The following is a 16,943-nucleotide window of genomic DNA, read 5'->3' as shown; positions in this document are numbered from 1 at the left end:
GTAGTGAACAGCTTTACGAAATACTGCACCGTGTTCTGTTAAGAAGAGCTCATGAATTATTTGGCTTTACATCAATTATCTTGATAAAGCCTCGCCAACAATATTTTGCCAATTCACTCGGTTCATGGCCGCTTCTCTCCATCCTCGACTGTGACCCACGCTCTCCAGGTCCTGGTGCACTTGGTCAATCCACCTAGCTCGCTGCGCCCCACGCCTTCTTGTTCCGACCGGATTCGTAGCGAACACCATCTTTACAGGGTTGTTGTCCGGCATTCTTACAACATGCCCTGCCCAGCGTATCCTTCCAGCTTTAGCTACCTTCACGATACTGGGTACGCCGTAGAGTTGAGCGAGCTCGTGGTTCAAATTTTCTCCCAATAATATCCATGTCGTCCGCGAAGCAAACAAATTGTCCGGATCTCGTGAAAATCGTGCCTCAACTGTTAAGTCCAGCTCTCCGCATGACACCTTCTAGCGCAATATTGAACAACAGGCACGAAAGTCCGTCGCCCTGTCGTAGTCGCCACCGAGACTCGAACGAACTGGAGTGTTCGCCTGATCTGGATCTTCACGCAGTTTTGCACACCGTCCATCGTTGCTCTGATAAATCTTGTGAGCTTCCCGGGAAAGCTGTTCTCATCTGCCCTCTGTTTAAGAAGAGACGCAGACTGGATTGCGTCAATTACCGATTAATGCTCCTCAATTCGGCGTACAAAATAATGTAACGTATTCTGTTCAACAGATTGAGGCCTTTTGTTCAACATTGCCCTCGAAGGAGCTATTAGGAAAGCATGCGTGCAAAGAAGCGATACTATCGTCATGCGGTCGCATATGCTCCTAGGTTTTGCGGACGATATCGATACAATAGGAATCGATAGTCGAGCCGTGGAAGGTATTCATGCCTTTCAAAAGGGAGACTGCTATGATTGGACTTACCAGCAAAACATAGTACTTGATCGCTGATAGACAGCGTAGTTCCAATCGTGATGTTGGTAGTGAAATTTTGCAATTTGAAGAAGTGCAATAATTTGTTTACCTTAATACTCTAGTAACGTGCGATAATGATGTTGGCGTCTTGCAGCTGCAAGTAGGGCTTTTTAAGGGCTTCGTAATCAGCTAAGGCAGACAGCCGGTACCGGGTACCAGCATATCCCATAGTACAGTAACCGGTGGGTATGGATAAAGCATGCAGATAATCTCTGCATGTGGTTTTCCGGCAAAATAGATAAGGCTGATTTGGAAACCTCTGCTTCTTCATGGTTGTCAAGGGAAGGAGTTTTTATTAGTGGGAAGGATTCAGAAGCTACACAATCTGGATGTATGTAACTGCATTTAAAAAGTTTTCTATTTACATTAACACTTCTTCTTATGTATTCTTCTAAACACATTTCTAAACATATGCTTTTACACAAACGCAACAGTCATATCGTTTTCATGATGAAGAAGTGTGCAGATATATTTCACTCGTTTGAAACAGAAGCATGAAACGGGCTCACCAATTGATTATCCATTATCGACAGGGTAGCAAACAGGTTTGCTCGCCCACAGTAGCATGCAATAGAATCGAAAAATCACACACTATTCAGTCGCATGCCTAATATTTGGTATGGATACTAAGATAGTGCTTGATAGGAAAGTGGTATTGTAGAATTTGGAAGTACATATAGTAATTTTATAACTTGTGGCAATAATGTAAGACTTATTGCAGGAGTTGAGCTCTTCTGTACTGGGAAGCATCGCTTAAGAAGTCGAAAATGGTTAGCTTAAAACTGTTCTTCAGTTAATTTGATACAAGTATCTACCATTCACATCAACAACTGGTAACATTCTAAATTGAAGCTAAACTCCGTCGTCAGTAGATCATCAGTTCTCAATTTTGTCCCACCTTGAATCCACACAAAGCACAATGGAGTGCCTGATTGTGAAGGATGCCTTCGCAAGGACACTTGATTTTAATGAGGCCATAATTATTGTCATTACCAAGAACTTTGGCAGGGCAAGACCAAACTGAAAAGTTCTTCCCCTCGAATCGTCCGTCCGGAAAAACCACCCATCACACTTTTCGCTCATCGTTCCGGGGTGAACAATTTGGAGCGAGGACTTAAGTCCAAAAGCTCCCCCGTCGTAATTATCTATTGTCACCCGATGACGTCGACGACGTCGTCGGTTGGCAATCAAGAATTTCCCTCCGTGCCCGGGGTGGAGGTCCAATAGCAGCACAAATTTAATTATGATGCAGCTTCTCTGCCTCTCGATCCAACAGAATTGTGTAAAAAAACAACCATCAACCACAATGCAGTTTCTTAGTTTCTCACACGGGTACGCAACTTCCATATCTACGGTTGGGTTGATGGGTAAATTACCAGAGTCAATAAGCTGTGTGGCGCTGTCTGCTACTCTGCGGGAGCGGTTCAAGCTTATGAGTCTTTTGTTTTCGTACCATATCTCAAGCCCGCAGAAGCAAAAACTCTGACTGATCCACCTAGAGTCGTTTCCAAAGCGTTCTCTCATGCACGATGGACCGAATTGTTATAGCTATTCAGCGCAGCCAACGCGAAAAGTAAAACCACCTCCAAGCCGCGCAAACTGCCTTGGTTGCATTCTGCAACCCCCCGTCATAATTGCGAAATATTACTAATTAAAAATCTCGCTGCAAGTTTGCATGGTGCTGCTGGTTTTTGTGAGTTAGTGATGCCCCACTTCTGCCGTTCACAGATTCTTCGCCGGAGTCTTATCTCCCGAGTCATCAACGCAGCGCAGATTTCCCATCAGAGATCCGGCGTGCGCGTATGAACCACCAAGAATCTACGGAATTCATGGCGGCACGCTAATCTGCTCCGCTGATGGTCCAAATGGATTAAATGCCAGCACAAGTGAAGGTAAACCGGAGGATAGTGACGTGTTTTTTTCTATTTCGCCAATGGAAATCGAAAGTTTTGCTTCCGGTCGAAGTGGTTGGTGGCGCTGCTTCAATGGGAATTCCGTAGAAAGGTGCAGGGGAGGGCGGCTATGACTGTGACAGTTTTGAAATGCGATCGATGTTGGTCGATGAACTGGTTTTATTGGAACTACTGGTGCAGTCGATGCAGCCAGCCGAGGGTAATAAACCTTGAACTTGTGTGGGAATCTGCATAAGACGAGGGATTGCTTCGAGGAAATGATGTCTAATTCACCGGAAATGAATCTCGATGAATAGAGCGAGTGGAAAATTTCTTTAGAAACGATTTTCATTGTAAGGGATGTATCTCTCTTATGAAGCGGATTCAAGCATGTAGAAAATCCTATTCGATATACTTGAGGCTCACTTTTTATGATTTCTGAAGAGACTGTAGAAATTCTGTGGAAGTTCAGTAGAGACTTATCTGAAAACTTATCTTTGAAATCTTTGTAGTCCTTTGGAAGATTTTTATGGGGAACTATGTAAGAGCACTGCTGAGACCTCTATGGAGAATCCTGTGCTCGTTGTGAAGACCATTGTGGAGAATCCTTTAAAGCGCTGGCGGAGACCATTATTAGGAATTCTATAGACAGCACTCTGGAAACCTCTGTAGAAACATATGTAAAGATGTTTGTGATCTTTGGAGTTCTATGTGAAAACTTTTGCAATGAACTTTGCGTAGATCTCTTTGGAGATTCCTGCAAAAAGCAGGGCTGAGACCTCTGTAGAAAACCCTGTGAAGACTCCTATAGAAATCTCTGTCGAAAAAAAAATGTGGAAGTGCTAATAAGAACAGTAAGCTAAGAAGCAGACTGTGGCCCAGTTGGAACGTTACGCCATGAAAAGAATGTCTTCAAACTTAATTCTAGTGTAACGTTGAATTCATAAAAAAGTTTAATTCCATGATTATTTCTCCATTCCAATTTAGTATGAACGTACCCATAAATCACCCACCACAACAATCCTAACTAACTCACCTGTGGAATGGTTTCGTTCAGGCTAGAATAGCTGGACGCCCGCGAGTGACTTCGCAGCTGATCGTTCGGCGGTTCAGGACTTCCGCACAGGGACGAGGCACACGAGGTCGACGACCGCATCGAGAGCGAATCGGCCCGGCTGCGCATCGGCGAGATCTGCACGTGTTTCAGCATCTGTAAAAAGAAGAAAAGAAAATACCAATTGTCAGCCGGTTTTTTAAAAAGTTGGTTGAAAGATGTTTGGACGGACGGAGGTGGTGGCCAAATTCCCGGGAGGGTCGCTGGCAATCAGCTACTGTTGCAAGTGTTTAGTAGGTACTACCGTCGTATTGCCAAGGGTTACCGGTAGCCGACTACACGGTAATAACGGATAATTTATTGCGAGCGGTTTATGTATCTGCCCCCTCAGGGGGCTACTTCACGGTGGTGATTTAAGCTTAAGTTGAGGTTTGAGCTTTGAATAAAACACTTTGTAGAGGTAATGCCTTTCTCGGGACGGATCCTCACAGCTAGATTCCTGATGTAGACGATTGTGTTTTCGCCAAATTCAGTAACAGACCTAAATTAATCCCAATGAAGTATGATCAAATTATTATTATTTAGTATCTTTATTAAAGTAGCTTATCGCTCATGGCGAGTTTACTACTACTTGAGAGTAGTCAAATTGAAAACAAAACTTAAAACTCAACTAAATTAAACAGTTTTTGAGAACGAAAACCATTTTTTTCATGGAATATTATTTCATAGTGAAATAATAACCATTCAGTTCATCTTAGCTATTTAAGGAAAACAAATAAACTGCAAAAGAAAAGATAAGAGTACGCATCTCGACTCCAACACAACCACCGATCGGTAGATGGTTAGTGACGTCTTCTAAGTAAGCTGCGCCTTGTTACAGTCGGTGTATTTGAATGCAAATTGACCAATTACATCGTTGCAAACCGGATCAATTCCCTGCTCTGACGTTCATTCACCGTAGCCTAATTTTTTCTTCTTTTTTATGTTAAACAACTATAACTATGTACTAGTGGACAGTGAATCCATAGGGCTGACTACGCCCAAGTGTTCAAAAAAATAAGAACTTTAGAGACCTTATGCCTGCAAGAGTTCGACTAGAAACCAAACTGGAAACAAAAATAGATCAAAAGACCAAACAGGAACTAAGGAAACAAAAACAATCCAAACGGAATCAGTATATAACAGTTTTCTTAAAGATTCATTAGAGAATCCAACAAAGCACTTAATAAAATATATTTCTTATAGTGATGGCAATATCAAATGGATCTTGAATACTACTTTAAGATGGCTTTCATAGTCTGGTAGTCGAAAAACGATGTTTTTTACGTTCCCGACTTTTCGGCCGATGGGTTTTGGTCCTCTTCAAGGGGCCTAAGGTCTACTGTCTAGAGTTATAAACAGATTGTCATTTGATTGGTGACGGAGAACACTTAATCATGCCTGCGTTTGAGTTGTTAGGTTCAACAATAAACTTTCTGTATACCACACAACACAACACTGTAACGTCGTTTTCAAAATCCATTTTCTCCATTTTTGAAAAAGACTTTACCGTGTTGTGTTGTGTAGCACATAGAAAATCCGTTGTTGAACCTAAAAACTAGAATTTAATTCGAAGTTGTGTCTTTTTGATGATTTGACAAGATTGGTGACAATCGCAGATATTAGACAAATCTAGTGATTTACCCAAATATGGCAAAATTTTTAGAGATCCCAGTCTTTTAAGCTCAGCAAAAATATTATTCAAAAAAGGAGTGTGAAATTTGCTTAAAAAGATGAAAAAGTTATAATCGTGAGTTTTAATTGCATGCTAAATTGAGAAAAAACACCCATTATGGTTTCGTTTAATTTAAAATCCATTGCATCTTAATTCACTTTTCAATTCAAAATATTTTTCAGTTCAACTAGTTCTCTAGGTATTGTTTGGACTATTGCACGATCAAACTTATAGTTTGTTCAGGATTTTTCCAACTAATGATACAAGTACTCTAACAAAAAAATGTCAAGTTTTTCAGCCAGTCAACAATGGTCCGAATCGACAATTTAGCAGGAAAAAAGTATTTTCTCTGTTCTCGTTGATTTTTAGGCGTTCGATGTCTTCAGAGACTTTATTCGTAATTGAGTTTTACATCTTCTAAGAAAAAAGTTGAAAAGGGTGGTCTTTGCTAAAGTTCCAGTTGTGACTGAAACATTTTTATTTAATGAAATTTGTGGCTGCACTTCTCTGGAAATTTTTATGAAATGTTACTGTGAACAACTTTGTCGAAGACACTTCCGATCTTACTCTTCATTTGGACTAAGTATATTGATCCTGAAAGTTTTGATTTGGTGGGCTTCGTAGCCGTGCGGTTAGTGTCACCAGGCATTTAGCCGCATCGTGCTAGGGAGTGTGGGTTCGATTCCCGCCTCAGGCCGGTATACTTTTCGTGAGGAATGTTTTCCGACTGTGCCACTGGGCGTTGCATGCTAGTCCGTTGTCTAGTGTGGTGCTTCCTTCAAAGGGCATAAATGCCCACTGGAAGCATTAACGTGTCAGTGTCTTTTTTTTTTTTTTATTTAGGGTGCACCCGAAAAATTAGTTATTTTGGTCGATTTTTTTTTTTTTTTTCAGTTTTACGTTAATGTGGTCTTCAGAAGAGGAAGTATTTGTACACACTTTTGCCGAACATTGCAAGTTTGTAATTCTTGTGATTTTGAAGTATTATGCAAATTTAAGTGATGAACTGTGATAAATTTTTTGATTATTTTAACTCTTGGAGTTGGTTCGATAAAAATTTTTTTAGCGGCATTCGAAAAATCATATATTTGGCAATTTTTGCTGCAAAAACTGTGAAAACGTCATTTTTGAGAAGAAATCTAAATTCACCTGTAGCTCACATGTTTTTAAAGATAAAGGTGTGCTGCCTTCAGCAAAGTTGTAGGTTTTAGCTAGATCTGGACACATATGGAAAACAAATGTGAAACCTTTTTTTATTACTTTAAAACTATGCTGAGGGCATCACGCAGATAAATTCAAAATGTTGTGAGTTACAGGGGAATTTCGAGTTTTTACGTCTTTTTTCAAGTGAATTTTCTCACAGTTTTGACAGCAGAAGTTGTCTAATGTATGGCCTTTCAAATGCTGGTAAAAGAGTAATTTTATCGAAACAACTCCATGAGTTATGGATATCTACAAATTTCATAGTTTTTCACTTAAATTTGCTTTAAATTTCAAAATTACAAAAATTACAAATTTGCAATATTCAGCAAAAATGAGTATCCTCACTTCCTACGCAACTTTTCTGAAGACTACATTCACGTAAAACTGAAAAAAAAACAAAACAAAAAAGTTTTACCAAAACTACTGATTTTTTGGGTCCACCTTAAGTTAAAATTTTAAGAATCAATTTACTTAGTTCAAATGAAGAGTTAGACTAAATGTGTCATCGACAAAGTTGTTCACAATCACATTTTCTTAAAGTTACAGCTACAAATTTTATCAAACAAAAAAGTTTGAGTCAAAATTGAAACTTAAATAAGGACCACCATCTTCAACTTTTTTCTTAGAAGATGCAAAACTCAATTACGAATGACTTCACTGAAGACAATGAACGTCTAAAATCGACGAGAACAGAGAAAATACCTTTTCTCAGCTAAATTATCGATTCGGATCATTGTGCAGGCTTTGATAATCATTGACTTTTAAGCCGACGATTATAAGCATTTTTTTTATTATTCCTTTGAAATTTCAATTATTTTAGTGGCTAATGTTTTCTCAAAAAATCGAACAGCTTTAGCCAAACGCTAAACAGGTTGTGATTTCATAAAAAGTTCAGAGCTCTTTACTCCAAATGTTTCATCAGGATTTCTCCCAAAGTTTTTGATTAGAATAAAAAAAGTCCGAGGTTTTGCGAGAATTCTTCTATAGATTTCGCACGGATTTTGTATCAAATTTTCGTTTAGCACATTTTCTAGAATTCGATCAGTAACTTTTCCAAAGATTTCTTCAAAAAATTCTCAGGATTCCCTACAAAAATGTCATTCAGTATATCAACCAAAAATGTCGTTAGGATTCCGGAATCACTCCGGACTCAAGAATCACTCTGGATTCAGGAACCCTTCAGATATTCTTTTCGAATTTTCCCAAGTAACACCTTGAAATAATTCATCCAGATTCATTCATGTCCCGGCAAACTTCATATTGCCTTCAAGTAGGCTGTAACAAAACGTCAGGTAGTCTCCTGTGAAAAATGACACATTTGTTTTCCCTATTATTTTAACTTTTTCTTCACACAAACACGTCGGAACCTTGGACGAATACATCAGTAAAATAATCATGTAAGCCCATTGAGAACGGGTCATGCCAATTCGTGACATACAAACACCATTCCATTTTTATTTGAATAGATAGATATGTCCAGGAAATTATTAAGGAAATTTTGTAGAAATTATTGGAAAAATTCCTAAAACAAATCAGTGTTGTGTTTCTAAACAAGATCCTAAAGTAGTTTATGATAAAACTTTTGTACAATTTCATGAGTTTCTGAAAGGATCTCAATGAAAACTTCTGGATTAATCTGCTAGTTTTGAAGCTTTTTCTAGATAAATTGCTAAGATAGTTATTGAAAAAATAGCAGATAGAATCCCTGAATGGCAGCTTACTGGAGGATGGCTTGGAGCTGGAGAAACATCTAGAGATATTTTTGAAGTAAATTTTATGGAGGATTTTGTGATCGAATTTATAAAAAAAAACTCCTGGAACAGTTCTAATAGATTTTTTTTTTAAATCCCTCGAGCAACTTTTTTAGTAACTCTTGGTGTTAACTGTGGTTGAATTCTTTAGGAAATCCTCACAAAAATTTGTGATAAAATTACTGGAACAACCTACGTGAGAATTCTTCACGGGTAAACATGTACAAGTTGTGAAGTTCATAAACTGATTAGGTCATGATATCATGGCGACAAATCATGATTTCAGCAGTCATAATAATAATTCTTCATCATTTCATCGTGTGTTTAACGACAAAAGCAATGTATTTGATTTAATTTTATCCAAAAGTGTATTTCGTGGTAGAATTATAGATAATATTAATAAAAAGTATTCGTAAAAGCATTCGTATTGATCACCAGATAGAAAAATTGCAAAATGACTCAGACGAAAGAACAGAGTTTAGAGATGACTGAAAAGTACAAGCTAGACAGTGACTATAGTGGCACCAGCACTAAATTGAGGTCGTTGGTCAAATAATTTACTTCCACTGTGGTAGTAGCCGTTGAACAAAATATCTGAAGTAGTGCGCTGCATTAACCATCAGATAAAGTATACAGCGCACTACTTCCGATGCTATGTTTAACGTATAGAAACAACAGCAGAAGTCAACGATCGGAAATCGGAATGCAATTTAGTGCTAGATCCACAATATTATACGAAGAATTCTGGGCGAAAGCTTAGACAAATGAAGGTATACAGTTAACAGCACTGAATTACCGAATTGACATCCCATTTTTCATAATACTATTTAGGCTAAATTTTTATGGACAGTCACGAATGATTCTTTGTAAGTTTTTTGTTGAATGTAAGATCCCTGAAGAAGATCCAAACTAGGATCGAAACATTGGAGCCAAAACAATAAACTCGTGAGCCCTTAATCATGATTTTGGTAATTTGATTTCAACCCGCACTGGGGAAATTCTTGCAGGGTATCCTGAGAAAATCCCCAAACCAAACTTGTGCTAGATTAAGGGCCTAAGTAACATGATAGATTTTCCTTCTTCGATTTCATCTTCAGAGAATTAAGGTGACAAGATGCAAGTTTAAAAGCAGTTTTTCACTTTAGGACGTTTGGTAGCGATACAATTTTGCGTCTTGAGCTGAAAAAGCTCCATCAAATTTGCATCTTGCATTTGCATCTGGCCTTCATTTACGGAAGAGAAGATCGAAGAAGAGAAATCGATCATGTTTCTTTCGCCCTTATTCCAGCGTATGCTTGAAACGAATTTCTTCGAAAACCCTGGTTATTTTGTGGATTTTTTTTTAGAATTACAGAGGCAGAATAAAACTGCAATTGATGAGATATATTGAAAAAAACCCTTTAGAGAAAAATCTGGAATATTATAGCGTTAGAGTGGTTCAGGATTTCCTATGACAAATCCCCAAAACATCTTGTGGTTTCTAAGAAAAATCGCTAAAGAAGTTTTTTTTGACGAATTGTCCAAGGCATCTTTGCAGGAATTTCGGAAGCGACCCAAAGAGGGAACCCCTGGAAGTATGTCAGAGGAAATTTATGAAGAAACAACTTGAATCGCTTGAATCGCTTGAAACAACTTGAATTCCTTCTATCGGATAGAAAATTCCGAAAGTATACCATAAGAGTCATCGAAGGAAGGTTTCTATGAAGCCTCTAGAATGCTGTATCAGGATTCACTGCAATCAGGAAAAGAATAAAATGTGACTATGGATACCATTTTTGTTAAAAAGACTTGAGATAAAATAGTGGCCAAGTCTTAAATAAGGTACCTGCTACCAGCCTTGCCATCCGCATTGTATTGGTGATTGATCAATATGACCCACGACGAAAGCGACATTCTTCAATCAATTCACACATTGCACCAGTAGGTACTACACTGATGGAAATTCAATCAACTTCCAACCGAAATGCTAAAGTCCCACCGTTTGTCCGCCACCCAATTACCATCGTTGCGACGGCGGCAGTTTTGTAAGAGGGGGATCGACAAGAAACGAGCGCCAGCCGTTCAACTCTTCGAGAACCCTTCATCCGCTCTTGTCCGGAACACAAGTGCTAACAACTTTACCACTCAATCTGAACAGGCCCTCCGCTTCTCTATGATGGCAGGCGACCGTCGTCGTCGCACAGTTGCAGTTAAACGTACAAAACCTAAATAAACTTTTTAAAATTACTGCTGAACACCAATTTTTCAGCATGAGCATAGATGACCGTACAATTCGTAGTTGCTACTCCGTGATTGACCAGAACAATCGATGTTGCACAGAGATTTGTTGAATGGGGCTTGGGATTAGCCAATGTGCACAAATCGAGAGCTTAAATTTTAAACGCCAATAACGGCACCAGCCACGTCCTTACGGTCATCAAAGAAGGGAAGGAATGTTAGTTAAACAACCTTTGTTATTAGAGACCGAGTATACCTCTGAATCTCCACAGTTGTCATGAAAAGTATAAAGGGTTAGTGGGAAAAAGTAAGGATCTGGGAGTTATTTCCATGAAGATTACTTTGAGCTCCAAGTACCATAGGTAAATTATAATTTGCAATGATTCGGGTCACTTTTAAGGTTTTGTCCAAATTCTGCACAAAACCACGCCACTGCACATTGGATGAAGACTCTCGAGCGCGCGCGTTGGAGTGTGATTAGAAAGACAAACCTAAAGTTGAGATCGACAGAAAAAAAAAGTACCATGAACGAACGAACAAACGCCGATGAATGAATAATTACGCCGTGTGTTTTTTTCTCTTCCCCGGGCAGAAGATCCACTTGCTACTGTTGGAGGTTGTACAACTGGCTGCTGTTGGAATTCCATTCTAGTTCCCGGGAATTCCGGTGGCGGTGGCGATGCAGAGGCAACGGGAGCGCACTTCCCGGTAAATTAATTAAACCAGCGCTGTACGGGAAAGGGAACTTGTCCCTTCGAGACTCGGAATTGGATTCCCACGGATTTGACCGATGGCGATCGTTGCCCCGTTTTCGGGTGGGGGGATTTCTGTTCTGTGCGTTCGCTAGGTTGGATAACATTCCGCTGCATGTCGGATTCTTCCGGAATCGATTCGTTTGGATGTGATTTATTCGGAATGGATAGAGAGACGGTGCGCGCGAAGCGGTTCCGTAAACAAGCGCTTCCGGTGACAAAGGGGGCTTACGGGAGATTCTGGTGTTCAGGAAGTGGCGATTGTTCGGAGTAAGTTAGTTTTTTGAAGATGTTAATCAGCGGTGAGCCTTAGTTCAGCAAACTCACGTAGTTGAGATATTTATTTAAGAGCAATAGGGTCCTAAAGCCCTACCCCAATTTTAGTGCCAAACGCTTTAGTTTAGGCCAAAACCACATGTTTACTCATTTTTTTTAATGTTTTTCGCTTGCTTGAGTCCAAAAACTTTTTTTCATGTTTTTTTTAGATTTTGTCACACCCCTTGGCTTAAACTCAAATTTTTGGGTGTATTTTGTTTTCCGTGTCCCTTCCGAAATGTCAGATAGGAACAACCCCAGTGAAAAAACTATAACCCCTGTGGTGTTTTTGTCGACTAAGCGAACGTCAAACATGATCTTAAGTGTCAAGGTTCATTTATGGACCCAATTTTCAAATTGAAGTTTAAATATGATATTGCCGTTATTTGAGCGGGAAAAATTGCTAAAGTAGTTGCAGTAACATGCTTTTCCGTGTTATTAAATAAAAACAAGATTTCATTAAACATTTTAGGACCCTATTCAGTAGTTTCAAATCAATCAAATGATGACCCTTTTTTTTTTTTTTTTTAAAAAAAGACACCGACACGTTAATGCTTCCAGTGGACGATTTGCCCTTTGAAGGAAGCACCACACTAGACAACGGACTAGCATGCAACGCCCAGTGGCACAGTCGAAAAACTTTCCTGACGAAAAATTTTCCGGACTGAAGCGGGAATCGAACCCACACCCCTTGACTCGATGCGGCTAAATGCTTGGTAACACTAACCGCACGGCCACGAAGCCCACCCTTGAAAGGCCCATAACATATTTTAATAAAGCCTTTTCATTTAATTCTCAGTTTTTTGAGAGAAAGTCGTGTAAAATTTTAATCGTGTTTAATCCAAATCACATACACCATTGGGGATTGTTTTAAATATTATCTAATTCAACAATTTTTTTTTTCAATAGTATAATTTACTAGAAAGAACTAAAATGTTCAATAATTCATTGTACGCATTCATTCAAGATCATGGAAGAAAATCATGTCATTCCATCCCTAGTCTGACTAAGATTTGCGGAATTCTACGTTTCCTCGTAACTCCCAGACATTACCTTATCCCACTAATTCAATATCCTTTCCATGACAACAGTGAAGTAACAGAGGTTATAACAAGGAAACAATTTGCGCCTCTCTATGAAGAGTTCAATATCTACTGCCTGAATACAGCGTATTCGGATACACTGACTCCGATGTGCGGAATTCTTTGCTTCGCCACTTAAACCAAAGAATCTTGCTCCAGGCTGAACTGGTTATTATTTTTCGGAAATTTTGTCTAACGCTTCGAACTGTTTGTTTATTGTGACTGCATTTATATTATTTTTCCTAGAACTACTACCACCGGTATCGAATCCGCTAAAATCGAGGTATTGTTCCATTGCTTTAGCTAGTTTCAAAACTTAGGTCAAATAAATTATTTTTTGTCCACTCAGTAGAAGATAACGATGCAGAATAAGAATGTTGCGAACAGTGATACTTTTTCCAACAGTGTAACTTGGTCGTTTCCCAAACTGTTCCGAATTTCCTCGTCGTAAAATCTCGATCAGTAACGGTAATTAATTTTACCTGAGCAATTGTGAAAATTTCCATACAAACGAGCATTAGCGTCGCTTTGTTCCCCTATTCCGTCGTTATTTCAATGCCAAAGGTTTATAGAATTAGCAATAAAAATGACAGCTTTTGTTATCGCAAACAACGTGGTGATGCACTGTAATTACAGCTCGGGTATCCTAAAATATGCTTCAAATGTTTATTACGCTTCTCTTACCCTTCGCTTTCTTTCATAGAACAGCCATTCATATTTCTTTCCAGTGATACGTAGAGTTAGAACGGAGGATATTTGTTTGATTGGCAGCAGTTTGGTTAGTGAAGACTCAATATTTTCTTTGAGACATTGGAGGAAATCTTGACCGCAATTAGAATTCAAGACCTATATGGAAATGTCTTGATTAATTTAAAATTACTGTAGTAAACTTCAGAAGCCTGCTAAATAACCGGCATTTCTGCAGAAAATTTTGAGAAACTCAAAAGAAGGCAGGATGGGAATCGATCTCTGGTTCTCGGCCTGAGAGGCGTTGTTCTACTAATCACTACAGCAGGTCTGTTTCCTTCTTCATGAGTTCATTTTGTATTTTTTTTTACAAACTTCCTAAGGAACCCTTCCAAGAGCTTCGTTTAAATACCTCCAAGAATTTAACCTGCAGTTTTATAGTGGATAACCACTAAAGTTAACTTAGAGATTCCATCAGGAGTTTCGCCAAAGACTCTTTCAGATTTTTTTTTTTTTTTTTTGAAGAAAGTCCCAAGTCCTCTAAGATTTTTTACAATATCTCTACCATCGAATTCTCAAGGCTTGCATATATCCACATCTGCAATTCATTTATCTCAACATCTATCAACATTCTAATGTTATATTAGAACATCTCCAGACTTCCATTTAGAACATCATCAAGAATTCAACAAGTATTTCTCCAGTGATTTTTTAGAATTTCCTGCTAAATTGTGGATCTGGATTTGTTTATAATTACAACAATAAATTTCTCTGAGTAGAGAAATTATTCCAGAATTTTTCAAAAAAAATCCCGAGGACGACTGCAAAGACTTTTTTCTCACACATATCTGTAGGGCAGTCTCCAGAAAAATGTCAAGGTTTTTTTCAGATATGACAGGTGAAATAAAAAAAAGTAAAACCCTAAAGTACAATTTGAAGAAACATGATTGATTTCTGAATTAACACGAATTCCATGTCAAATCGGTCAGTCACAAAACTCGATCATCTCCAGTTTGCAGTAAATTTAGCACACGTTTTCAGTATGGTAGAATAAGCGGTTTTCCATAGAAAAATCGATTATTTTTATTCGAGAATAACTTTTGAAAATGGCGTATGAGTTTTTGCATGCAGTTTATTTGAAAAATTCAAGCTCCGAAACTTTTGTTTTTGAGAAAAATGTTCTATGGGAAAGTTGTAGTATACCGTTTGGGCTAAAAGAAAAAAATATACACTGATATTTTTTTCATGATGGAAAATAAATAAAATTAATGTTTTATATTACAAGAAAATCTCATTTTTAATATTTTTCCTTTTTACCCTTCTTACAACCATAAAAAGGGTATAAAGATCGCTTGAAAAACCGACTTTTGATCCGAGGCCCGGAGGGCCAAGTCTCATATACCAATCGATAGAGCTCGACGAACTGAGCACATGTCCGTGTGTGTGTGTATGTATGTGTGTGCGTATGTGTGTGTGTGTATGTGTGTGTGTATGTGTGTGTGTGTGTGTGTTACAAAAAATGTCACTCAATTATCTCAGCCGTTTGTCAACCGATTTAAACACTTTTAGCTCTTAAAGAAAGCTACAACATTCCCATAGAACGCTATTGAATTTCATTGCGATCGGACATTTCGTCACAGAGTTATGATTCAAACAGTATCGTGAAGTACTAGAAAAAGCATATTCTAATATTTTCAACTGTCTGCATTTTGATCGATATCTCAGCCATTTTTGAACCGATTTAAGTTCTTTTATCGGCTAATGAAAGCTCTAACATTCAATCATAAGCCTTAAAATTTTCATTGAAATCGGATTACTAGTTTCAGAGATATCATTGGAAGAATTTTCTAAAGTACTGGAAAAAAAAAATTCTCTGAAATATTCATTTTTTTACATTTTGATCAATTTCTCAGCTATTTTTAATCCAATTTAAGCTCTTTTTTCGTCGATTGAAAGCTCGGATATCATTCACAACCATATTGCAATCGAATTATAAATTACAGAGATAAAAATCATTATTTTCAAAAATCTCTAAAATTCCCCTTTTTTTAATTTAAACCTGCACATTAATCTTAAAAAAATCGCTGGCAAAATCATTTTAGGACATCAATTTTTCATTTCTCGATATTATTTTACAGGATGGCAACATGGGTTTATAGACCCTCTTAAACTATGATAATAAGCGTATGAAAACTAATAAAGTTCGATATCCGCCTTTTGACGTGCAGTTTCCTGGATTTTTTCGCAAACCATTAAACTATTAGGGCAGATAGAACATAGTCACAACATCCTAAAGTTTAGTTATACACCGGGGATTCGCTGGTTGGAACACGACTGCCTTCCATCTAGCGAATCCGACCCGTTAGTAGGAAAGACTGACAGCTGGTGGAAATGCTCCACACGAACGCATCTGGACAGCAAATCGCCACAAAACGCACATATACATACGCATTTTTTCTATATATGGAGACTTCAAAGCGACGAAACTCAGACGTCAAAGTCAGTTTGACATTTTCTGTTGACATTTGAGTGCTTTTAGTTAAAATATTTTCCAACCAGCGAACATCCAACCATCGAGGCATTCCATGTAGCGGACCTCCAACGAGCGAATCCCCACTGTACTGGTACAAGGTTCCAAATGAATGATGAATAATAATTATCTCAAACCTGTATGGAAATGTAAGAAGGGTTCAGTCTCACCATCGGTGGATTAAGTCAGGTTTTTACCATAGAATCTTGATGGGAAACAGATGTTTTGGAGAGAGTTCACGATAGACAAATTTTAAATATAAAAGATTTTCAAAGAACAACTTCTGGTAGAATATCATTATTTGATCATTTTTTTTTTTTTTTGTCAAATTAAATACGCTTTGGTGATAAAATAAAAATCTCAAAATTTGTTTGAACCATAATGATTATCATTAACACCTCTCTAGAAGTAGCCATTTTCGAATTATGACGAATTCCATGTCAAATCGGTCAGTCATAGAACTCGACCATCTGCCATTTTCAGTAAATATTGCACATGTTTTTGGTATCGTACAATAAGTGTTCCATAGATAAATCGATCATTTTGACTCGAGAATAACTTTTGAAAATGGCTTTTAAATTTTTGCCTGCGACTTATTTTAAAATTCGAAACTGTTGATTTTAGGGAAAAAATGTACTATGAAAAAGTTGTAGTGAACCGTTTAGGCTACAAGAAAACAAAAACACTGAAAAAATATTTTATGTTTTTTTCATGAAAAATTCAAATATTAAACTTAAACTTTAAAATAAAAAAAAACTC

At 37.9% G+C, this 16,943-nt stretch overlaps 1 protein-coding gene across 1 annotated transcript in view; it reads right to left on the bottom strand.

Moving 5' to 3' along the window:
• LOC5572466 overlaps positions 1 to 16,943 on the bottom strand; it is a 121,147-nt gene that overhangs the window by 33,299 nt on the left and 70,905 nt on the right. Inside the window, exon 2 of the mRNA XM_001660362.2 lies at positions 3,916 to 4,089. Within this exon, the coding sequence (XP_001660412.2) occupies positions 3,916 to 4,089 (174 nt within the window). The remainder of the gene's footprint in view (positions 1 to 3,915; positions 4,090 to 16,943) is intronic.

This window comes from Aedes aegypti, chromosome 2, assembly GCF_002204515.2.
Source record: "Aedes aegypti strain LVP_AGWG chromosome 2, AaegL5.0 Primary Assembly, whole genome shotgun sequence".
Classification (NCBI taxonomy): Eukaryota; Metazoa; Arthropoda; class Insecta; order Diptera; family Culicidae; genus Aedes; species Aedes aegypti.
The sequence above is the reverse complement of the archived record's forward strand: the minus strand, read 5'-3'. Positions and strand labels throughout refer to the sequence as shown.